General features: G+C 51.8%; 1 protein-coding gene across 1 annotated transcript in view; it reads right to left on the reverse strand.

The window, feature by feature from the left end:
* Positions 1-778: 778 nt before the first annotated feature.
* Positions 779-24,602, reverse strand: part of CPSF3 (cleavage and polyadenylation specific factor 3) — a 29,470-nt gene continuing 5,646 nt past the window's right edge. Inside the window, exons 4-18 of the mRNA XM_058668296.1 lie at positions 24,417-24,545; positions 23,295-23,472; positions 21,940-22,029; positions 20,270-20,420; positions 19,465-19,640; positions 17,588-17,746; positions 16,426-16,572; positions 14,060-14,212; positions 11,548-11,656; positions 10,209-10,307; positions 7,866-7,960; positions 7,163-7,250; positions 5,484-5,553; positions 994-1,090; positions 779-916 (exon numbers count right to left, since the gene is read on the reverse strand). Of these exons, the coding sequence (XP_058524279.1) occupies positions 815-916; positions 994-1,090; positions 5,484-5,553; positions 7,163-7,250; positions 7,866-7,960; positions 10,209-10,307; positions 11,548-11,656; positions 14,060-14,212; positions 16,426-16,572; positions 17,588-17,746; positions 19,465-19,640; positions 20,270-20,420; positions 21,940-22,029; positions 23,295-23,472; positions 24,417-24,545 (1,843 nt within the window). The 3' untranslated portion in view covers positions 779-814. The remainder of the gene's footprint in view (positions 917-993; positions 1,091-5,483; positions 5,554-7,162; positions 7,251-7,865; positions 7,961-10,208; positions 10,308-11,547; positions 11,657-14,059; positions 14,213-16,425; positions 16,573-17,587; positions 17,747-19,464; positions 19,641-20,269; positions 20,421-21,939; positions 22,030-23,294; positions 23,473-24,416; positions 24,546-24,602) is intronic.

Consider the following 24,602-nt stretch of genomic DNA (forward strand, 5'->3'; position numbering starts at 1 on the left):
GGTCCCCAGGCCGGGCTTCCGGCGCCGCGGGGCGGGGCGGGGCTCCGGGCCACGTGACGGAGCCGGCGGCGGTCACGTGAGGCCTGCCGCTGTCCGCGGCACGTGGGCGTCAGCAGCGACCAGGGCCCGTGGACAGTGGACGGCTGGGGCTCCAAAGCGGGTGTGGCCAGGACGACCGCGCCTTGCACGGGGCCCAGGCTGCGTGGGCCCTGCTGGAGGCCGGCCGGCCCGTCCCCGCCCGTGGCCTGCGACGAGGGGCCCACCACGTCCCCACCGTTGGCCAGCGAAGAGCCTGCCATGTCCCTGCCCGTCCCCACCGGTGGCCTGCGACGAGGGGCCTGCCCGTCCTCTGAGACGTGGGGCCCATGTCCCCGCCTGTGGCCTGCCTGTCCCTGCCCATGGCCTGCGACGAGGGGCCCACCATGTCCTGCGAGGGGCCTGCCCGTCCCTTGAGACGTGGGACCTGCCCGTCCCCGCCCGTGGCCTGCGACGAGGGGCCCACCACGTCCCCACCGTTGGCCAGCGAAGGGCCTGCCATGTCCCTGCCCGTCCCCTGAGACGTGGGGCCCATGTCCCCGCCTGTGGCCTGCCCGTCCCTGCCCATGGCCTGCGACGTGGGGTCCGCCAGGGCAGCTGGCCGCATACAGGGCTGGCAGCAGCAGATCAGCGCCTGGAAAGGCAACCGGAGGCTCCGGTGCGGCTGGCGCTGACCGGAAACGGCCTTGGGACACCGGGCGGGGCGCTGAAGGAATGCAAGGGACCAGGTGTCCCAGAGAACCAGGCGTTTATTGTGGACGGGACACGCAGTCCGGCGTCAGTGCGCCGGCGTGAGGGCCTCGTACAGCCGCTGGGCCGCCAGCTCCACCATCTCCCGCAGCGACTCGTCGTCCTCGCTGCCTTCCTCGCACTCCACCGTCTGCAAGGAGAGGCCTGGCTCACAGGAGGCCTGGGGCACCGGAGGCACAGCCCAGCGCCGCCCTCCCCGCCACCTACCCGCGTCTCCAAGTGAATGTTGGCCGTCTTCCCGTCCACGGTGACGCTGAGCACAGAGCCATCTTTGACACTCACGCACTCTTCTCCAAAGATGTCCCTTTAAAATAGACAAAGAAGCAATAGTAACGGAACAGACCAGCTTCACATAGCTGTGGGAACAGTAAAACTGAATTCCCTGTTCTAAAATAGAGGACAGATCTTCCCAGAGATACACTCCTTACTTGACCTAAGCTACTAATTTTATAAAACAGGCACTCTGTAGGTACACAGTTATATCTACTCAGTTACGAATGCTTCATTCAGAGGCTGGTGCAATAGCGCAGCCGGCTAAGCCTCTGCCTGTGGCACCAGCATTCCACATGGGCACCAGTTCAAATCCTGGCTGCTCCACTTCTGAGCCAGTTCTGTGCTTGTGCCTGGGAAAGCGGCAGAGGATGGCCAAAGTCCTTGGAAACCTGCACCCATATGGGAGACCCAGGTGAGGCTCCTGGCTTCTGCCTTCAAGCCACCCCACTCCAGCTACTGTGTCCGTTTCAGGGAGTGAACCGTGGATGGAAGATCTGTGCCTTTGTCTCTCCTCTCTGTAACTGTTTCAAATAAAAATCAATGAATCTTAAGAAAGTAAGCTTCCTTCAGCAGGTACTGTGCTGGTCACCTGACACACCTTCACGCCTGCACCCAGCCTGTCACTGTGGTGAGGATCCCTTTACCCACGAGCGGAACGCCAGACAGAAGAGCTAGGGACTTTCTTAAAGCCCTGTGCCTCCTAAGCAGCCAAGCTGATGTTAAAATCCAGACTTCCAGATGTGACTGGTGCTCCTATTCATTTTCCAATGTCTCCTTGAGCAAATCCATCTCCCTGTTTTTTAAGGTTTATTTATTTGAAAAGAAGAGTGAGAAAGAGAGCCCCAGACGCTGGCTTTTCCCCTGCAGCACCCGGTGCTGAGCCACCCAGAGGGCCACCCGGGTCTCCCACGGGGGGCAGCAGCAGGTGCTGAGCTGCCCAGAGGGCCACCCGGGTCTCCCACGGGGGGCAGCAGCGGGTGCTGAGCTGCCCAGAGGGCCACCCGGGTCTCCCACGGGGGGCAGCAGCAGGTGCTGAGCTGCCCAGAGGGCCACCCGGGTCTCCCACGGGGGGCAGCAGCGGGTGCTGAGCTGCCCAGAGGGCCACCCGGGTCTCCCACGGGGTGGCAGGAACCCAAGGACCTGGGCCGTTTTTGCTGCTTGCAGGTGCATTAGCAGGAAGAAAGATCCAAAGTGGAGTGGGATGCTGGTGGCTTAACCCGCTGTGCCACACCCCTCGTCACGTCAGTACTGGCCAGGCATCTTTGTGCTATGCCTGCTGCTGGGAATACAGAAATGACTAAGATTGTCTAGGTCGCTGAGGAGCAGGGGTTCCACTGTGAGTTATAGAGGCGACAGTCAACAGTCCCACTGCAGACTGGCTGCAGATAAACACAAGGAGCCAGGAACTCAGTCACCCCTGGAGACATTGCTAAGCTGTGGGCAATCAAGTACTGACCACACTGTGTCAGAACGGAGTGCAGGGAGGCAACAGCTCACTGTTTCAGGCAGTTCCTGTGCTCGAGGGTGCAGCCTGGCACAGCGGTTCGCACACCTCATGGAATGCCAGCATTCCTGATCAGAGGGCCCTGGGTTCGAGTCCTCACAACTCTGCTTCCGATTCAGCTTCCTGCTTAGTGAGCCTTGGGGCAGCAAACGGCTCATGGCCTTGGGCCCTGCCACTCAGCCTGGGAGACCTGACCTCCTGCCTTCAGCCTGGCCCAGCCTAGCTGTCCTGCACATGGGAGGAACTGGCCGGCACATGGACAATCTCTGTGTCTCTCTTCAAAGAAAGTGAAAAAGAAAATGTTTAAATCAACTTAGCTGGTTTTCCTAGTACTAAGTAAAAATATATTTTAAATCCAGAGATAAAAACAAAAGGGCAGGAAAAAGGTTTTGTTTCATGTAACCGTTGGTTCTTGCAAGCAAGCCAGCACTGTTTAAGCATTCCCATGATCCCAAGGGCTAGACAAACACGGACGTGAGCTGCACTACTCAGGCTGCTGCGACTCGCAAGCTCACACACCACAGCCTTGCATTCATGGTGGTGACACAGGTGCTGCTGCCCTGCGGCCCTTCCCTGCCAACTGAAGGGTTGCCACGTGCTGGTGGGAGGTGGGCAGAGGAAACCAGGAAGTGATGCTGAGATCTGGACACCACTTGAGGGTCACCCCTGATGGGCTAAAAGGGATGGGCCCAGGGCCCGGCGGCATAGCCTAGCAGCTAAAGTCCTCGCCTTGAAAACACCGGGATCCCATATGGTTGCTGGTTATAGTCCTGGCTGCCCCACTTCCCATCCAGCTCCCTGCTTGTGGCCTGGGAAAGCAGTTGAGGACGGCCCAAAGCCTTGGGACCCTGCACCCATGTGGGAGACCCGGAAGAGCTCCTGGCTCCTGCCTTCGGATTGGCTCAGAACGAGCCGCTGTGGTCACTTGGGGAGTGAATCATCGGATGGAAGATCTTCCTCTCTGTCTCTCCTCCTCTCTGTATATCTGACTTTGTAATAAAAAGAAAAATAAATCTTAAAAAAAAAAAAAAAAGGGACGGGCCCCAGCAACACTGCCTTCACTCAAACACCTCTGGTTGTGGTGCGAGAGCCGTGCCACACTGCAGCCACGAGCGTGCTGTTGCTGGGGTCCTCTGGGGACAGAACTGCCGCCAGCAGAACTGCCCGTTCCACCCTGGGCAGGCATGCGAGAGCGGCAGGGGTGTTTGCTGGGGCGGGGTGGGCGGAGGGTGCCTGTCTAAGCCTGTGAACACAGGTTAAGCTGTGCGCCTCTTCATGTGGATGCATATATGTACACATGTGTGTCTAAATGCATGTGTGCATACGTGTGTGTGTCTCCTGCTCCCTGCCAGGGACAAGTTCCATGGCTTCCCTAGCTCACCAAAGGGCTACATGATCTCCATAGTAGCATGTAGACGCCAAAGCCTGAGCCGGGTTCTCTGTGAGGATGGGAGGAGCCAGCGGGGCCCCCCGCAGCAGGCATCAGCGTCCCGAGCTGGCAGCTAGCTTCCGGTGTGACTGCAATGTTTTTGAGAATCAAAGCGAAAATACCAAGAATACTGTTTGACGATGTGTCTTAGGAATGTGAAGTCACCATTTGAAGCCCATCATGCATTTTGTAAGTTAGCGGAAGGATCCCAAGGTTAACCGGGTCCAGCATGTGTCACAGGTTAGGCCTGTCTGGGAAACAAGCGTCCAATACGCTGGCATCGGTACCGGAGTCCTCTGCTGCTCATTCAGCTTCCTGCCCATGCACCTGGGAAAGCGGCTGCGGAGGCCCCTGCCAGCCACGGGCAGACTCGGTAGGAGCTGGCTTCAGCCCTCCCTGCCCTCGCTACTGTTGGCATGTGGGAAGTGACCCAGCAGATGGAAGCTCTGTCATTTGATTTTCGAATCAATAAGTAGGCAAATAAATTTAGTCAGTGTGAAATTTGGGGTATAGGAAGGAAAAGGCAGATAGGCTAACATTAAAACCTTCCGAACATGCAGAACATTTTGTCAAGGTGACTCACTTTTGGCCGTCATTTTATTCATCAGTATTGGCTGGATTATGTAAGGCACTGTGCTGAAGTTGCAAAAACTCCTTTCTTGGTGTGATGCACTCAAAGGAGCTTCCCAGCTACAGACTTCCTGCCTGAGGATGGCCTGACCAGAGCTGTTCTTCATGAAGTCACAGCTGCAGAAATATGTGAAGCCATGCTGAAATGCACACGGCACCTGGCTAGCTCTGACCGCTGAGCCTTTCTGACAGAGCTCTGACGTTCTACTTGTTATCTGAAGAGTGACCACGTGCTGGTTCCCTCGCCAAGTGACCTCACAACCCGGGGAGCTGGTCAGGCTGAAGGCAGGACCCAGGCACCCCCTCTGGGTCTCCTACACGGCAGAGGCCCAGGGACTCAAGGGCATCCCGAGTGCTCTACAGGTTGGCTGCAAATGGCTGACCACACAGGCCACATACTTGGAACTAGCTGGAGTGCAGAACTGAAAGGGACAATTCAGACTGTTCCCTGCTCGGCAGGAACACCAGGCCCTGCAGCAGTGGAGCCCGCCAGGCCCCATGGAGGCTGAGCCCACTGCACCTGCCGCCCAAGGTGTACCCCAGACCCCTCGGCAGCTGAGCCCGCTGCGCCTGCCGCCTAGGCGCACCCCAGGCCCCTCGGCAGCTGAGCCCGCTGCACCCGCCAGGCGCACCCCAGGCCCCTCAGCAGCTGAGCCTGCTGCGCCCGCCAGGCGCACCCCAGGCCCCTCGGCAGCTGAGCCCGCTGCACCCGCCGCCAGGCGCACCCCAGGCCCCTCGGCAGCTGCGCCTGCTGCGCCTGCTGCGCCCGCCGCCAGGCACACCCGCCAGGCGCACCCCAGGCCCCTCGGCAGCTGAGCCCGCTGCGCCTGCCGCCAGGCACACCCCAAGCGGAGGACTCACTGCAACATGATCTCCAGCCTCTTGCTGTAAACGTGCATTTCTAACTTTTTAGGGACCTTCTGCACTGCACCTAGGGAAAAGAAAACAAGGAAGTTCAGTTTATGACAAAAAGTTAAATTTCCAAATTCCCATCTACAGTAACTCCCAAATGGAGAATCAGAACGCAGCAGCTGACAGCTCGGAGAGCGATGGTGGGCACTGTCCTTCCGGGACTGGCATGTCTGGATCAACAACCTGCTACGGCAAGTGGATATTTTTCTTTGTTTCTCTCCTATTCTTATTAAAGAGCCACAAAAGACATTTAAGATTATTTTTATTTCCAAACATTCTCCCATTTGCGAACAGAGGTGAGCAACCTTCAAACCCCAGACACCTGCCGGGCACATCCAGCAAAGACCCGTGGCTTTAGTTCTGAGTAGAAAACTGCCAAGTCAGCAATCCGCTGCAGGGAACACAACTGCTTATTCTAATAAAAACGAACACCGGGACATTACTAAGGCCTTCCGCACCCCCGAGAGGAAGTGACTTGCCGGGGCAGACACACGAGGCATCTGCTGAGAGCGGCCCTCTCTAACAGGGTTGGTTCGGGTTCCCCGTCCTACTCCTGAGCCGAGCTCCCTGCCTCAGCTGCTGACCCTCCCCAAAGGGGCTGTAACGTCAGCTTTGGGAAGGATACAGGCACATGGCTACGTAATGTGTATACACAGCCAGCTTGCTCGGGGCACAGGACTGTCCAGGGCCCTCAATGCCTCCCATCTACGGAAGGAGCAGTGCCAATGATTCACACTTCTGTCGCTTAGCTCCAAGGCTGCCAACCTCCCTCCCCCAGAGCATTCCCTTCTTGGGAAGTCTCCCGACCTTCTCTGCCTCCCTCCCTGCAGGTCTTTGTCCCGGTCACGTGTCCCTGGTAACACTGCAGGGGTCGGAGGAGTACCCAGAGAACTGCACTAACGTCCAGTGGGCTGCTGGGGACACACACACTCCAGGCTCACCAGCCGAGACAAGCACCTGGGCACCCACAAGACGGGGCTGGAGAGCAGGGGCCAGCCAGAGCAGAGGAGACAGGCAGCCCTGGGGCGGGGCTGCGTGTGGTCCTCCCTCACAGTGCAGACGTGGCCACCAAGGCTAGCCTTACTGGTCGCCCACCGAGCCAGCTCCAGGACAGCATGCGGCACCTGGGATGGCACAGAGCATGGACACCACACGCTGCTGCCGGCCACACAGCAGCCAACTGGCCCCCAACTGCCATTGTTGCACAGAAATGTGATTTTTCTAGAAGGCTATCCAGATATATCATTAGTTAGCTATACATATGAGACTTCATCTTAGGAAAGCATTAGGAGAGCAAGCAGACGATGCTCAGGTGCTTGCCAGGAACAGCTGAGCTGTGAAGAACCCGGCGTGTTTCCCTCGCTTTTCTCTGCTGTAACCCATCTTCCTAACAGACACGCTGGCTCGGTCTCAGCAGCTGCTCTGAGGAGGACTGGCAGCAAAGGGCTTTTACCAGAGCGTTCACCGCACTTAGCCCTGCACTGTATAAAGGCAGAGCGAGGACAAGAGGAGAGTGACTCCCTGGCAGTGCTCGCTGGCAGCATTCGGGGTACAGGACAGTCACCATGTCAGTCTCTCCAGGACGCTGGCTGCCTTCGGGGATTGACCACAGTGAAGCAGTTCTGTACCTTTCCTTATTTTTGGATTTGACTGGACTTCCAGTATGACCGTCGTTACTGTGTCTGCATACATGTCGTTAGAAGGGTTGGCCAGCCACTGGAAAGCAAAAGGCAGCATCAGGAGCAGCACCTGTGCACAGCGGCACGCGCCACCCTCGCCCCCCGCCTGCCTGGAGCTGCAGCACATGGCAGGCCTGGCTCTGGGCCGGCCGCTCCCGCAGGCCGGGAGCCACACGCAGGCTGCACGCCGGAAAAGCCCCAGGCTTGTCCTTTGTGTTAGCACCAGATTCTCACAGCCAAAGGCCCGGGGACTCCGCTGTGAGTTGCACGATACATGGGTGCTGGGATCCCAACCCAGGTCCCCGCTCCCCGTGAGTGGGCCGCACGGAGAGGTCCGAGACCCATGGCCACAACTGCGGATCTCCCGGGAGCCACAAACCCAGCCGCGACTGCCTCTTACGGGGCTCCAGCTACATGCATAAAATAGTAAGCCTAACCAATATTTAAAATATCAAGTCTCAACTGTTACAGCTCTACAGAAAGTGCCCAGCTATATTATATTTAATTGTACAGATAAAAAATCCCCGCACATTTCTATATTTTCCAAATATTGTTTTTTCCTATTGGGAAGAAACTAATTTCCTTTATGATTGCAAGTGAAATCTTGGAAAATTTTGTTTCTTCCTCGTGTAGGTAAGTGATCTTATCTTACTTCTAATACCACCATGCCTGGTTCCTGTATTACAGTAATATTTTTGAACACTTTCAGAGCAGGTTTTTCTTGAATTTCTATTTCTTCTACATCACCTGAAGAAAAAAAAAAAGCAACAACAAAATATGTATAATCCAATCACATTCCAGACCTGCAATTATTTCTTTGCTTATAAACAGCTGAAGTGGGCCTGGCGGCGTAGCCTAGCGGCTAAAGTCCTCGCCTTGAATGCACCAGGATCCCATACGGGTGCCGGTTCTAGTCCTGGCAGCTCCACTTTCCATCCAGCTCCCTGCTTGGGGCCTGGGAAAACAGTCGAGGACAGCCCAAAGCTTTGGGACCCTGCACCTATGTGGGAAACCTGGAGGAAGTTCCTGGCTCCTGGCTTCGGATCGGCACGCACCGGCCGTTGTGCTCACTTGGGGAGTGAATCATCGGACAGATCTTCCTCTCTGTCTCTCCTCCTCTGTGTATATCTGACTTTGTAATAAAAATAAATAAATCTATAAACAGCTGAAGTAAGGCTGCTACACAGAGCCAGTAGTTCATCTTGTAACAATTTTTAACAACAAAGTTGGGGTTAGGTGACTCGCTTAGAGCCCCGGGAAGATCTCAACACACGCGAGGTAGTCCAACATCTATGTAGACAAGAGTCTTTCCCTTACAAAGTGTATTCATCTGAAAGGCACAGAGAAGTCTTTTATCTGCTGCCTTGCTCCCCAAAAACCAACAGGCAGGGCTGGACCTCCACCTGTCCCCCACGGGGGGCAGGCTTCAAGCACTGGGGCCCCCGTAGGCTGCGGGCAGACGCATGCACAGCGCAGGTCGCTGGATCAGGAGCTGGCAGGAGTCTGACCCAGGACGCAGGTGTCTGGCTGAGCTCTCTCACTCAATGCCCGCCTTTTTGCTAGGATCTCACCAACAGGACACTGCCACCCAATCATTTCAACCTCCTGCCCTCTTACTATTATTTTCAAAAACAAAAAAGATTTAGTTTATTTTATTTGAAAGGCAGAGTTACAGAAAGAGAAGCATTCATTGGCTCACTCCCCAAATGCCCGTCACATCTGGACCTGGACGAATCCAAAGCCAGGAGTTTCTTCCAGGTATCCCACTACTGTCCCAAGCTACAAGCAGGGATCCTGGGTCAGGCAAGGACTAGACAGCACATGAACCGGCACCCACTTGGGATACTGCCATCGGAGGTGGAGGCTTAGCCTACTATGCCACCATGCTGGCCTAAGTTTAATTATTCTACTGTCAAAGGTGAGACACTTCTGATCTGAGCAGTGTCCATTAGTTTATCCATTATCAGGACACTAGTTCCAGTTCGGCTGCTCCACTTTCAATCACCTTCCTGCCATGCACCTGGAAAGGCAGTGGAGGATGGCCCATGCACTGCCTAATGCGAACCCAGCTGCAGTGTGGGGCTTCTGGCTCCCGCCTGGCCCAGCCCTCCACACTGTGGCCCTTAGGGCAGTGAAGCAGTGGGGTGAAGAGCTGACTGCCTTTCAAATCACTCGTAATGTTTTTTCCTTTCTGCCTGCTTTATTGTGTGGAAGGCAGCGAGCTCAGTGATGGCGTGTGTCCTGACCTTACTAAAGACTACACTTTCACATTTAGGGTTAATATGGAAACAGGATGTGCAGACTGCCTCCTGGCCCCTGGCTGGAGGTCACAAGCTCTTCTGAAATCTGTCACACTCAGGAATGCTGATGAAACCCAGGAAGAACAAAGGAAAAATACCCATGAAATTTTGGGAAGTAAAACAGATTTAAATAGAGGTGTAATGACTACTGCCATGCTTGGAAGTTTAAGTGGATTGAGGATTAGACATATAGAGGTCTTCTACAAGTTTACATTTTCAGGGGCTAGCACTGTGGCATACAGGCTAAGCCTATGGCTGCAACTCTGCATCTTATATGGGCATGGGTTGGTACCAGCTGCTGCGCTTCAAATCCAGCAGCAGAAGACGGCCCAGGTGCTTGGGACCCTGTACCCACGCAGAGACCCGGATGAAGCTCCTGGCTGCTGGCTCCAGGCCAGTCCAGCTCTGGCCACTGTGGCCATCTGGGGAGTGAACCAGCAGATGGAAGACCTTTCTCTCTGTTTCTCCTTCTCACTCTATAACTCTGCCTACCTTTTAAAGAAAAACAAATCTTTGGAAAAAAACTTTGACATTTTCAAAATTTTTGCCTAAGTGATAACATGACAGTAACAACAACAAAGAGCAAAGCAGAAGTAAAATACTGCCAGATTGAGAGAATTAGCAGAATGAAATGACATCATTTTCTAGATACAAAATTACCTCACTGAAAAGTACATGACCTTCAATAAACATACCTGTCAATTTCTGTAGTTGGTAATAGAGCAAATTAAAGGGGCCAGTGTATGGAATGGCTTGGGTCTGTTTCACAGTGCTCATTGCCAAGTCGGTGTAATCTGAGGAGAAAACCAGCACTCCTGAACAAACAATACTCTGTCCCCCAAAAGACCAACACGCACGGGGTCAGGGCACAACACTGTCCCCCAATTCACAGCCTGTGGCCACGCACGGGGTCAGGACCGAGACACACAGGCAGAGCAAGCAAGCAGGGGTGTCGCAAGGGTGGGCACCAGGCTTTTCACTGACCCCCCAGGCCCACCCCCTCAGCCACAGGAAGACCCCACTGGCCTGAACACAGCAAGTGCTTGGCGGCCTTGGAGGCAGTGCACCAGCTGTCACCAGCCCTTCTCTGGCTGGCAACTCCTTCAGCACCTGGCTCAGGTGCCAACTAATTTCCAAATTTTCCTCAACTCTAGGCAAGGCTCCCCCTATCCTTGTGTGGCTTTCCATGTCACCCAGCTATGCCATGATTAGCTCCTCCATGGGACTGAGGTGAGCTGTCAGCGCTCCAGCACTAGGCTCAAAGCTTGGCATCTGCCAACATAATGGAGGGACAGGTTGGACCTAACGTGCGGTGGCCAGACAGCCAGGAGCTGGTGACAGACACCTAAGACGGCCATTTCTCAGTCCCTCAGGAAGCACTTACAGGCAAGTATAGCCACTGAAGTAAAATTATGCTCAGTATTGACTTGAATATTGTATTTATTGGGAAAGTAATTGCTACTGATGTCTTGACATTCAGACATTGAACTCATGGGGACAAGGAGCAGTTCACATGCCTCAGTGCCACCCGTTTAGCCTGGTGCACCTGCTTTTCCTATGGTTACATTCACGACACACTTCAACCACACACAGCTGGTGTTAATTACTGCAATGATGAAAGAAAAGTCCAACACAATAAAAAAATAGGCTTTATGGTAACATTTTCCCCTTTTAAATGCAGGGAGGTTTTGCTCCACACTTGGGAGCAGTGAAGGACAGACAGGTCCAGAGGGCAGGACTACAGGTCACGAGGACAAAACGCCTAAGTTACTCATGGAAATAAAACCCCGCAAGCAGGATGGCCATGAGGTCAGGAGCAATGGGCACGCTCTCCCCTTGCTAACAGCGCAGTGCCAGGCAGGCTCTCAGAGTGCAGGGCAGAAGGAACTAAATCTTGTTCATGACCAACCTTCACCTGCTCCTATTTTATTACTTGGCTGTTACTCAAAATTTGGCGATGAGGTCAAGACAGTTTTCAGACACTTCCCTGCAGTGCTAGGACTGAGTCGTAGCCGACGTCAGCAATATACTTACTGGACAGGTCACAAGGAGATAGGATGTGATAATTAAAGTTTCTCTTGACAAGTATTCCTGAGACCCGCTGGCCCTGTTCTGGCTTCTTGTCTGCCAAAAAGCCCATGACCTATTAAAAAAAAAAAAAAGACAAGGATTTTGAAGAGACTAGAATCTGTAAAATGCAATTAGTATTTAGGCACCTAATGTCTGATATCTGCACTGTGAGAACAAAGCCTGACTTAGAGCAGGCACATCTGGGGTGTTTTGCACCTCTATGACCGGGGCAGTAACCCAGTGATGTTGTCACAAAGACAGCTCTGGCACGGATGGCCAGCCTTGGTTTAGTTCCAATCAGCCTAGGAGGCAGTGGGGGCAGGGCAGGCAGGAAGTGGCCGTGAAAAGCACAGGCTTCTGCAAGCTGGGTCCCAAACTGGGTCCACCATGAGCAGAACGCAGCAACGCAGGGACACAGCGTCCACCAGGGCGGGGGAGATGCTCCTATCAGAAGGTGACGCCCATTTGAGAACAAAACAACGCTCGTCCAATCGCAACGCACTGTTGTGAAGCAGAACTTGTCTCCAGCAGAGGGAAGGAGCGAGAGACAGACACAGGGCACGGCCCTTCGCTCATCTGCAACCAAGAGGGCACACTGCCGCTACAGTTCTCCATGGCAACAGCTCTATTTCCCAGAGTTCCTCACAGCTTCTCCTTCAATGAGCGACTTTGGGAAAGGGAGCTTGATTCCAGGAGGCTGTGCTCCAGTGAAAGTCAGAGCTGATGACATTAACTAATAAAGCAAGGCTGCAGACTGGGCTCCTCTCCATCACTGCCCTGCACAGCTTCCCCACACTCCACCAGCAGTTTGGGAAAACAGTTCTGCACTCTCAAAGGAACACGCTCCTCTACAGCAGCAAGAAAAAAAATCCTGGAATGGGGCGTGCAGCGTCCTGTGAGCAGCGAGACCTGCAGGAAGCACCAACACTCCTGAGTTTGCTCATCTGTTTTTGCTGTTGTTCTTCAAGAAAATAAACTGTGGGCGCATTGTGGTAGCCTAGCAATTAAAGTCCTCCCCTTGCACACGCTGCGATCCCATACTGGTGCTGGTTCTAATCGTGGTGGCCCTGCTTCCCATCCAGCTCCCTGCTTGTGGTCTGGGAGAGCAGTGGAGGACGGCCCAAAGCCTTGGGACCCTGCACCCGTGTGGGAGACCCGGAAGAGGCTCCTGGCTCCTGGCTCCGGATTGGCATAGCTCCAGCAGTGTTAGCCACTTGGGGAGTTAACCATTGGATAGATCTTCCTCTCTGTGTATTATCTGACTTTCCAATAAATAAATAAATAAATTTTAAATCCCTTACAAGTAGCTTTAAAAAAGTTTTTGATGGGCCCGGTGGCGTGGCCCAGCGGCTAAAGTCCTCGCCTTGAACGCGCCGGGATCCCATATGGGCGCCGGTTCTAATCCCGGCAGCTCTACTTCCCATCCAGCTCCCTGCTTGTGGCCTGGGAAAGCAGTCGAGGACGGCCCAAAGCTTTGGGACCCTGCACCCGCATGGGAGACCCGGAAGAGGTTCCTGGTTCCCGGCTTCGGATCAGCTCAACTCTGGCCACTGCGGCTCACTTGGGGAGTGAATCATCGGACACAAGATCTTCCCCTCTGTCTCTCCTCCTCTCTGTATATCCGGCTTTCCAATAATAAGAAATCTTTAAAAAAAAAAAAAGTTTTTGACTAATAGCATCCCTCTAAAATCCTGAGTAAGGTTTTCTTAACTATCTCAGTGTTAAAATCAGAAAACATATTTTATCATTAAAATTAGTTCTTTTAAGTCTATTTTATTTCATTGACACGAAGCAGTGACAGAGGGCGGGCAGCAGAGGCAGATGGAGAAATGAAGACGGAGAGAGGGAGACATCTCGGTACTGACTCAGTCCCTCAGAGCCTGCTGGGGCTAGGGCAAACTCCGTCCAGATCTCCCATGGAGGTGGCAGGGGCCCCAGGAACTGGGCCACTGTCTGCTGCTCCCCAGGCCGCAGCAGCAGGGAGCTGGATCGGAAGTGGCTCTAGACCCGGGATCCAGTGTCAAGCAGCAGAGCTTAACCTGCTGCAACACAATGCCTGACTGTGGTCAACTCCCAACAAGACACTTTTAATGTATCCTAAGACATCCACACACAGAGACTGCTCACAGATAGGGGTCTATCTTTAGATTCTTAGGAAGCACAGCAAGAGAAAGATCCCAGTGCTGCAGCAGGTACAGCAGAGAGCAGTCATGAGCACGAGCTCCCCCTCAGAAACAGGTGGGAAAAGCACACGGGGCCGAGGACTATGGAGCCCCCAACTCAACTGCGTCACAACTAATCTATCTGGAAACTTCCCACGTGAGGAAAGGAACCAGTGAAACCCAAAGAAGCCCATAAAACCCCAAAATGAAGTTCCTGTAGTGGAAGCAGATGCAGTAGCTGCTTTCTTGAGCAGTGCCCTTTCCCGCGGGGTGCCGGGGCGCGGGGCGGGGGGCAAGGGGTGCCATCTTCCTACCTTCGCAAGCTTCTCTCCTCTGAAGTTCAGGGTCACGGCCTCCGTGTTGCGAGGGTTGTGCACCTCGATGTGGACCTCCTCGTTGTCCTCATACTCTCGGATCAGCGCTGCCTTCAACCTGGCCATCTCATTCTGCTCACCGTGCACCAAAATCTACATGAGAGTTTGAGAGCAGGGGACGCATTCTTTACCCACGTTGATAATGACCTTTATCCACATTAAACAAATGAAACGGAGGCACACCTGAAGAGATCAGAACACGTTTCTCCAGTCTGCCACTAACACCACTGGCATTTTTCCTGTGTTTCTATGGTCACCAGAGCAAGTGACCTCTGGGGTTGCTTCCAGGGCACACGATGCTCACATAAACAAGCTGCTACTTGTACTATCTCAAAAAGCACTTTTAGCTTTCTTCAGCTTGTTAAGATTTTCAACAGAAGCTTTTTGTGGGTGAAAAACAAAGCCTTCTTCTATTTTCTTGTTTAATGAGAAATGGCAAACACGTTATTTCAGAACCAGTGGAGTTGTTTCAGTCCCCGTGTTAGTGACAGGTCTACTGCTGGCTGTTACAGCATGTTTCACAAGACAGATGGTCTCCTGCCTGGCCAGCGGACATCCGGTCACTCCCCAGGCTCAGGCTTCACTCCTGGCCCTGCTGCCTCCCAGCTAAGTCATCCTCTTATTGGTCTGAAAAGATCTACCTACCTATTTGTCTATGTGAAAGCAAAAGCAACAGAGAAAGAAAAAGCCACAAAGATCTCCCATCTGCTGGGTTCACTACAAATGGCAACAGCAGCCACTCTGGGCCAGGCTCCGCCCAGGAACTCTGTCCTGGTCTACCCCACGGGTGCAGGGCACCAAGTACTTGGGCTATCTTCTGCTGCCTACCCAGACACATTAGTGGGACAGCTGTGCAATTCTGACAAAATAAGTTAACATCTCAGTTTTCTCATGTACAAAAGCACTGCTGGTAGGGAATATGAAGCAAGCTGATTCAGGTAACACTGGCACGGTGCTGGCAGACGGTAAGCGCAAGGTAAACGCCTCCTAGTACCAGTGACTACTGCCAATGCTGCTAATCTAACTTTATCGCATCGCAGGAAGGCATCAGGTCCAGCGACACGAGACACGGCTGAGAATGAGGTGGTGCCACCACACACAGAGCAGCACGGTTCTTCCTCCCTGAAAAAACACCCTCGGGGGGGCAGGGATCAGGAAACCACAGACACTAGAAAACACCTGCAAACAGCCTGCACTGCCAGCAAATGCTTCCTGCTCAGCTCCGACGCTCAGAGGGGCGGTCACCTCCATCAGAGTCACTCACGAAGGGCCAGCAGCAAGTACCGTGAGGACGAGATACTGGAAGGGCACCACAGACCAGCCCTGACAGCAGGGCACCCTCTCCCAGGAGACACCTAGAATTAGCTAACTGCGGGAGTCAGCAGGTGGTTTGGATGGTAAGCAGGGCTGGGGGAGAAGGAAATGGCACCCCAAGTTACAGACGAGCAGTGCCAAGCTTCTGTTGGGGGTGATGCGGACAGAACTTTACACTTGAAATTGTCCGAACTGTAAATGCCATGCCTTATATATATGCACAAAGATATTCACAAAACAACAAATAAATATAACCATGATGTGAAATTCCCAGAGAAGGTAATTCATTCAGCTGACTACAGAGCCACGTTTTTTTAAATGTTCCTCTAGTTGAACACAGGCTGTACTAACAAGAAGCTATAAATTTCTCATTTAAGTTTTAAGTTTTCACCCTGGCATGACTTATCATTTCCATCTCCACAGATGACCCTGGCACTGCCTATCCATGCTGTGTGGGCCTCTCCAGAAGTACCCACAGCACCTTCTGCCGGGCAGTTAGTCCTAGGTACAGCAGGGTCACAGCGCCAGGCCCAGAGCAGTCGGCGACTCGCCCAAGGGTCGGAGCTGTTCTAAACCAGGAGCCGTACTCCACTGGGGCAGCAGGGAGTGTGCACAGCCTGCGCCGGGCAAGAGGAGCTGCACTTCAGACCTGAAGGTGAGGGTGGAACCAACCACCCCAGTCTGGAGGCTCCAGGGAACCGAACACCCCAGCCCGGAGGCCCTGACCGACCACCCCAGCCTGGAGGCCCTGACCGACAACTCCAGCCCGGGGGCCCTGACCGACCACCCCAGCCTGGAGGCCCTGACCGACCACCCCAGGCCGGAGGCCCTGACCAACCACTCCAGTCTGGAGGCTCCAGGGAACCGACCACCCCAGCCTGGAGGCCCTGACCGACCACCCCAGCCCGGAGGTGCTGACCAACTAAGCCAGGGCACCTGCTTCACGGTATGCTCTTCTCCCTACAATGTCACAGTCGAATTCAGAGACTAACCACATGAGGCGGTTTCAAAGCACGGATAAATTCGCTGGTTTGTTGGTAATCTGTGTGAGCAGAGAAAGAAATGTAATCAACAGACATTTTCAAGGGTAACTTCTGTCCAGACATGGTAGTGATTTCTTCCGGTTCAGACATGATGTGCTGTGAAAAACAAAGACAAATAACAAAATAAAACAAACTATCCAATTAGAACAGACAAGGCACATTTGCATTCTTTTTTCATGCAGCCATTTAACTCCTGGGTTAAATTTAGGACCTTCAGCACAGAACCATTTGGACCACTTTGATTTAGTAAACATAAAATGCTCAGTTTCCCAAATCAAGCATTTAGTGAAGAAAATAGTCAGGTTAACTAAAGTTCAACACTCTTAAGAGCGCTGCCAGTGAAAGTCGTCATTCTTGCGAGTGGAAAGGCAGACGTCTTTCCCCAGCTGTGTGCGTGTTCTGGCCACTTCTCAAACGTGAGCACTCAGAACGCACGCGTGCTTCCGGCACAGCAACACTGCTCCTAGAGCACTTCAGAGAAAACGCTAAGAGGATGAGGACGTGACTGTGGAAATCCAGACACAGCCTGCAAGCTCTGGGCATCTCCCTACAGCGTCCATAACCCTGAAAATTAACACCAAGTGCTTTACACCAACAGGAGGCTTTGTAAGACAATGTGTTCCATGCCGAATGTCCTAAACCTGAAAACCTGAATCTTGAAAAACTTGAGACTGCTTGAGCCCTTCCACCACACAGTAAGGAGAAAATTCCACACACGGCCTGCGTGACGGGTCACATTGAGAACACAGGTACACCAAAAGATTAGATAAAACTACCTTCCTGTGATGCCAAGATATCTCGTTATGTATATGCAAAAAAAGAAAAACCCCAAATCACGAGGTCACTTGTTTGCATCGGGAAAGCTCTTCACTGGGTGAGGGTGTTACACATGAGTTCATCGCAAGCGGCCTTCAGCCCTGTTAAACTTACAAGCAGAGTATTGCTCAAACTTTGATGGGCACACCAACCCCCTGGTGCTCTCGCTGTGTGGCTCTGGCACCCTAACTCCATCCTCACTTTAAAAATCAAAATTCATTCAACAAAATAATGTGGTGGAAAAGGCCCGCGAGGCTCATGCCGGGGAAGAGTGAGAGCCCAGGACCTAACTGACCTTGGCAAGCGTCCCTTCCACACAGTACCCTGCTATGATGACGCCGTTTCTCTTATCAGTGCACCAGCTCTCGAAGAGCTCTCTGGACAAGCCGCTCTGCATCATGCCTGGGGACGCCATCACCACACTGGGACCAATGTCGTCGAAGTGGTCCATGCTCTGAGAGGCAGAGGAGGGGGAGAGCGCGTCAACTACCACGAGTGACAGCACTCCTTAAAGAATGACAAACAGTAGCCAAAAGATCAATCCCACTTGACAGGGCCTTGGCCAGAGAAACAAACATGAAGCACAACTGTCGAGTTTCTAGCAGTTTAGCTGGAATAACAGGAAAAGAAGTGATAAGAAGTAGTAAATCGGGGCTGCTGTTTCGGCACAGTGGGTAAAGCTGCAGCCTGCAATGCCAGCATCCCACATAGGTGTTGGTTTGTGTTCCACCTGCTCCACATCCTATCTAGCTCCCTGCTAATGGCCTGGGAACAGCAGCAGAGGATGATCCAGATATTCAGGCCCTTGCTATCCACATCAGAGTGCCAGAAGAAGCTCCTGATTCCTGGCTTCAGGTGGCCCAGCGTTGGCCATTACCGCCAACTGGGGAGTGAACCCGCAGAGGGAAGATTTCCCCCTGCTGTAATTCTGACTTTCAATATAAACAAAATCTTAAATCAAAAAACCACTGAGGTTCAGATTCCCTGTGGACCTACAGGACCACTGCAGGCAAGCTCAGTGGGGACACAGAAGGAGTCTACCCACCCAAGGCAGAACTTGGAGAACTAACGCACGCTCAGCGGGCTGGGCACACTGCAAGGGCATTTCCACCCAGCCTGTCATTCTAATTTTGTTTAAGGATTTATTTATTTACTTGCAAGACAGAGGCAGAGAGATCTTCCGTCTGTTCACTGGTCAATTGCCCAATGGCCTCAACGGCTGGAACTGGCTTAAGCTGAAGCTGGGAGCCAGGACTTCATCTGGGTCTCCCACAAGCACTTGAGTACCTCTGCTGCTTGCTTAGGCACGCTAGACGGGCGCTGGGTCAGAACTGAAGCTGCTGGGACTCAAATTGGTGTCCACATGACATGCCAGTGTTGGCCAAACCCACATGCCACCACCACACTAGCCCAGCCAGCTTGGCATTCTCCCCTCCCTCCCGTTTTGACAGTATTTTATACAATCCCTAAAGCACTATAAAAAAAAATTCACACAAAATTGCTAGAAGAATATTATAATTTCCAAAAATGTCCTGGGTTTTTGTTATATCCAGTTTTTTAAGGATGCATTTAACTTGGCAATCCAGACAGAAAGCTTAACATTACTCCTACATAAAATCTTAAGCAACTGACATAAAAAAATAGGTTTTAAAAACAAAGCCTATTTAAAACTAGAAGATCATTTAGAACTTAAATTATTTGGGTCGTTATCATAATTGAGGCATTAATTCAAATAAAATTATCTTTTTTTAGTTAAATAAAATCAGACTTATTAAATGCCTCTGAAAGGTAAACCTGAAAAAAAGCTCATCAGGTGTGCGTGAGAATAGGGGGATTTAACACGTAATACAAAGTATTTTTGTCTCATTAGAACTTTTATTTCTACAGCAAAAAAATCCAAGCTAGCTAGCTAGCAGCCTTAAGCTCTGAGAACAGAGAAGAGACCCGGGGGAGGAGGCTGCAATTGTCCATAGAAAAAAAGATGGCCAGTCTCTGGGAATTTGATCTCCTGCAGAAAAATGCCACCTGCCGGATCACCATCACCTGTCCCACCATGGACTGACGGGCAAGCACACCCACTCTGGTCCCTCCTTCTCCCACCCGCAGGCACCTGCCCCACCACGGACTTGGCACAGCACACCCACTCTGGTCCCTTTCTCCCACAGTGCTTACCTTGAGATTACTAATGTGTTTGAAAACAAAGGGGTTGTTGATGTTGATCTGTTTGCGGATCTTGTCGTTCATGGCGTTCACATAGGTCTGGTACACTGCCATGCACTTCTTGGCCAGTGATGACGCATAGTATATGGGAATGTCATGCAGTTCTGGGTGGTTCTGCCAGTATTCATCTAGAATGATTTTATAAGAAACAAACACTGAGTACGGTGGACAAATAGTTCAAATAATTAGATTTTCAAAATCCAGACAAGCAAAAAATAAATTAAAGCATTTAACTAGCTGGGTCCTGATTGAATTAAACTTACAAATTCAAAAGTTACTTCATACCACCCTTGGAAAGCGCTGTGATCACAGACCAAGGGGTGGAGGCAGCAGGCTCTGGTTCACCCGGCTAAGCCGCTGCTCACAAAGCCGGCATTCCATGTCCACGTGCTGCTGTGAATTCCATTTGCCTTAACACCAACCCAGCTTCTTGCTTTCATGCCAGGGAAAGCAATGAAAGATGGCCCAGCTGCTATGGCCCCTGCTGCCATCATGGGAAGCCTGCAGAAGCTCCTGCTTCCTGTCTTCAGACCAGCCCAGCTCTGGCTGTTGCGGCCATTTAGGGAGTAAACTACTGCATAGAAGATCTCTGCATCTCTCTCTGGAACTCTGGCTTTCCAGAAAACTAAGACATCTTTACAAAAACATCAAGAAAGTGAAATTAACACAGGTGGAGTGACTTAGCCAAGGCCCCAAGAACATCTTGATAAGATGATGTGAGATTTGGATATGCTCCCAGATATAAAGGCAGGCACACCTAGAATCAAGAGCAGCTCCTGCGCCCTTCCGAGGGCGAAGACAGGGATGAGCCCTCTGCCGCCTCTGTTCACGATGTCGTGCACAGTGTTGCAGAAGCGCGCTTCTCGCTCTTCACGTTTCTCGTGGATGTGGGTCCCGTAAGTGGACTCCTACAGAACACGGGAGAAATGTGACTCCAAGGTCAACCAGGCCCAAGGATTTACAGAGTTAAACAGTGGTGAGGCTGCTGAGGCAGACACAGCACTCACTTCTCTGCCAGCAAGCCAGCTACTCCAACAGGTTACTAAGAGTACAGGTTAGCACCAGCAACAATGAATCAGACCAGGCAGTGAGAACTCCCCAGGACACAGGATCCTGACAGAGCCCAAACACGCACAAAAACGCACAAAAATCTTTCTTCCTCTCTCAACATAATTTTGCTTTTCTCTTACAAATTCTTTTAGCCATTTGCTTCCCACCAGGAAGAGAAGTCAAAGCTTTAAAATCGGAACTAGGTGTTATTTCCTACACTTCTGCCCCAGAGCATCTCCTAGAGCCGCAGAGCGTCGACCAACCACACAGCGAGCCGGGAAGCTCACCCTCCCCTCAGCCCAGAACAGGACAGCTCACAGCCACCAACCAGGCTCGGGCACTGGACACACACTGCTCCGTGCTGCCAGACACCATGGAAACACCTGCTCTTCCCGAGTCCACTCTAATCCGCCACAGCGTGTGGCTTAAGGACACCAACGCACGTGCGGCCAGCCACAGGGTGCTCTTCCACCCCAGCCAGATACACCCTGTGTGCCTAAGCACACCAGACACACGAGAGATCACGCCCAGTCCCTGACCTCACACAGCTGAGCATGTGCCCTACAGAAGGCCCTATGCACAGTTCATGTCTCTCATTCCCCTGGGATGTGAAACCTAGCCACGGACAGGACATAACGAGAAGCAATGTGACAAAGTAAGCATGTGCCAAGGGGCAAAACATCACTAGAGCAAAGGCAGCCTGGATAACCCTCGGATGAGCACAAGAGCAAAGGCAGTGGGGCCCAGCACGTATCCCTCCGATGACACCCTACAACTGACACAAACACGGAGGTAGACCCACAATCTGAGACAACCCTCTGTTTCTGACGTTAGACTAAACATGCTCCACAGAAGACAGAGCTCAGGCCCAGTGCCGTGGCCCAGCGGCTAAAGTCCTCGCCTTGAACACACTGGGATCCCATAAGGTCGCCAGTTCTAATCCTGGCAGCTCCACTTCCCATCCAGCTCCCTGCTTGTGGCCCGGAAAAGCAGTCGAGGACGGCCCAGAGCCTTGGGACCCTGCACCCATGTGGGAGACCTGGAAGAAGTTCCTGGTTCCCGGCTTCGGATCGGCGCAGCACCGGCCATTGCGACCACTTGGGGAGTGAATCATCGGATAGAAGGAAGATCTTCCTCTGTGTATATCTGACTTTGCAATAAAAATAAATAAATCTTTAAAAAAAAAAGAAGACAGCTCAACTGCCAAGAAAACTCCCTGAGAACATTCTTTACAGTGAAAAACAAAAAACAGAAAGAACAAAAACCCAAGAAAACAGATATACTGAAATCCACTAATACATAATGAAAACGAGATCACAATTTTTTCCTCTAGAAAATTCTGCCTTTACTAGACTATTACAACACAGTATTACTTACAATAATAAGAATATCCGGTTTAATATTGGGAATTTCAGCTGCCATTAAGTGTCTGTCTTCTTGTCTGGAGAAATCGCCTGTGTATAAGAGCTGTGGGAGACACAAAGCCAGAAAGTGAAGAGTTGGGGAGCCTTCACTGGCTCATGAGCATAGCAGTGCAGGAACATGAGGAATGAAGCTAAATGAAATAGCCTACAACCAGCAAAACCTACATGCGACACTTGTAACAGCGTGTAACTGTGTACAAGCCACTAACTCATCCAGGGCTCCACTTACTGCATCTGACTCAAGATAACCCAGGAATGAACAAGCCTGAGAAGCGCTCCTGGACTTGTGCAACAGGGGAAAGGAACGCCCCCAGGTCCTGGGAGCACAGCAAAAAGGAAACACACGTGACAATTCCAAATGAGAATTCAGCCCCGCAGGCTTGCAGTCTCCTGCTTAACTTCTGAGCCCTTGAGTAAACGGAGAGAGGAAGCAGTTCAGCAATGGACTGTACAACATGGCCAAGGTTCAAACACTGACATGCGAGCAGATGTAAAAAATTACAGGCTCACAGGAGAGCACTGAGTCTCACTGTGGCTGCACACCGGAATCACTTAGAAAACGGGAACAGGAAAAGGCCAGAGCTGGTGTGAAGCATAGCGGCAGAGCTGCCCCAGGTGGGCACCAGTACCCATGTGGGCACCAGTTTGTATCGCAGGTGCTTCCCTTCTGAGCCAGCTCTGTGCTAATGGCCTTGGCAAAGCAACAGAGGTAGAGTGGTGTGCTGCGGTGTGTGTGACTTTTTCAAAGCGTCAGTGAGCATCTCGGACAAGCTGCCCTGGTGATGCGACTGGCAGTCCCCCAGGGCTGGTCTGCACCTGTTCATCACGTGTCCTGCTGCACCTTTCACTCAGGGAGGGCTGCAGAGATCCTGTCAGGGCCTTCCTGTGAATGAACCTCAGCCTGCTCACACACAGATGGCTGTTCACCAGCCACCCCTCAGCATCCGAGGACTGGTTCCAGGACCCTCCCCGGGGAATAAATGCTGCTGCATAGGTAAAATCATCTTCAGATGAAGTGTACTACCTAACACGCTGGGCAGACTGTATTTGTGAGGATGATGAAAGGGGAACCACACATGTCCTGTACACAGGCCACTGCCCCCGTTCTCCACCTGCAGCTGGCTGAGTCCGCCGATGTGAATCCAGGGGCGTGCACTGCGGTGTGTAGGGGATCCGTAAGTTCTGACTGGATGCACAAAGTGTTCTCAGGAAGGGAGGAATTTTCTGTTCCGGTGCTGGCCCCTCTGCCACATGGTGGCACACAGCTGTGACCACAGCTCTCAGGGAGAACAGGACAGAGCTAAGTACCTTCACACCCGCAATCTCGATCATGAACATGGCGGCTCCCAGGACGTGGCCCGCGTGGTAACACCAGAACTTGATTCCTGCAACTTCCTTAACCTCGTGAAAGTTGATAGTTTCAATTTTGTCCATGCTTTCTTCCAAATCTGTCTCGGTATACAGCATGTCATCTGCTGATATGTTACTAAATGTTAAAGAAGGGAACAAAGAGAATTAAGTTACTTTTTTAAAAAGTCTACAAATATCTCTTATTAGATGGGCTATGCTACATAGCACCTCTCAGGAATTCTATGCATCTTTTCACTCTGTGATTATAATAGAAATGCATACATTGTATAGCTATACGGGCTGAGGGCCATGTGTCATTCATGCGGCATGGAGTTCAATGCCCATGATGGTTGATACTACTAAGGATAACTTTTCCACGTCTATGGACTTACATATGAAGAATATAACAAATAGCATCTTAGCTACCTTTCAGAACAGAAACATTAACAAACCCTGGAAGGTTAATGATTTGTGCTGTAAATATCAAGAAAATGCTGGAAACCTCCCAACAGGGAAATGTATCTTTCTCTTACAAGTGGTATAAATTTCCTCAGGGAAATTTTAATTCAAAATGTCAATTTTTTTAAATCAAATAATCCAAATAAGAACTCAATATATGCCACTGAATAAGATATCCGGTCTCAAACTCTCAAGTCCCCAAATTCTATTCATAGAACATCTTAAAAAAAAAAAAAAAAAAGAACAGCTTTATCATGCCTTGTAACTCTTCTAACTTGAAGCAAAGTTTTTCGTTTTAATCTATTTACATAGTTGAGAGGGCCGCACAACCATGTGGGCCCCTAATTAAGGTAGGAAGGGTCAGGCAGGGCGGAAGGAGGGTGGGACAAATGTTGCAGTTTTCTTCTCTCTAGCATGGGAAAGGGAAGAGCGGAGAGGGTAACTGCTGTCAAACTACATCAGCACCAAGGGATGGAGGACAGTCATTTGCTGACGTCTTAGAGAAAGGAGGTGTCAGATATTCAGTGCTGTGTGACCGAGTTCCCTGTGCATCCAGGGTACACCATTCCACAGATCGCTTCATGAGCCACACGCCTGCATCCCCTCCCAGCAGCACGTTACCTAACTTTCACATAGTCGGACAGCAGCCATCTGTAAATCGCTTTGGTTGCATGAGTCATGAAGGTCCTGCCCTTAAAGCTTGTCTTCTGTAGGAACCACGGCAAAGCTCCACAGTGATCCAGATGGAAGCTCAAAAGACACAAGGAGAGTGTGCTCGTTACAGCGTGCCAGGTGACAAGACCAGCA

Source organism: Ochotona princeps, chromosome 8, assembly GCF_030435755.1.
Source record: "Ochotona princeps isolate mOchPri1 chromosome 8, mOchPri1.hap1, whole genome shotgun sequence".
Lineage (NCBI taxonomy): Eukaryota > Metazoa > Chordata > Mammalia > Lagomorpha > Ochotonidae > Ochotona > Ochotona princeps.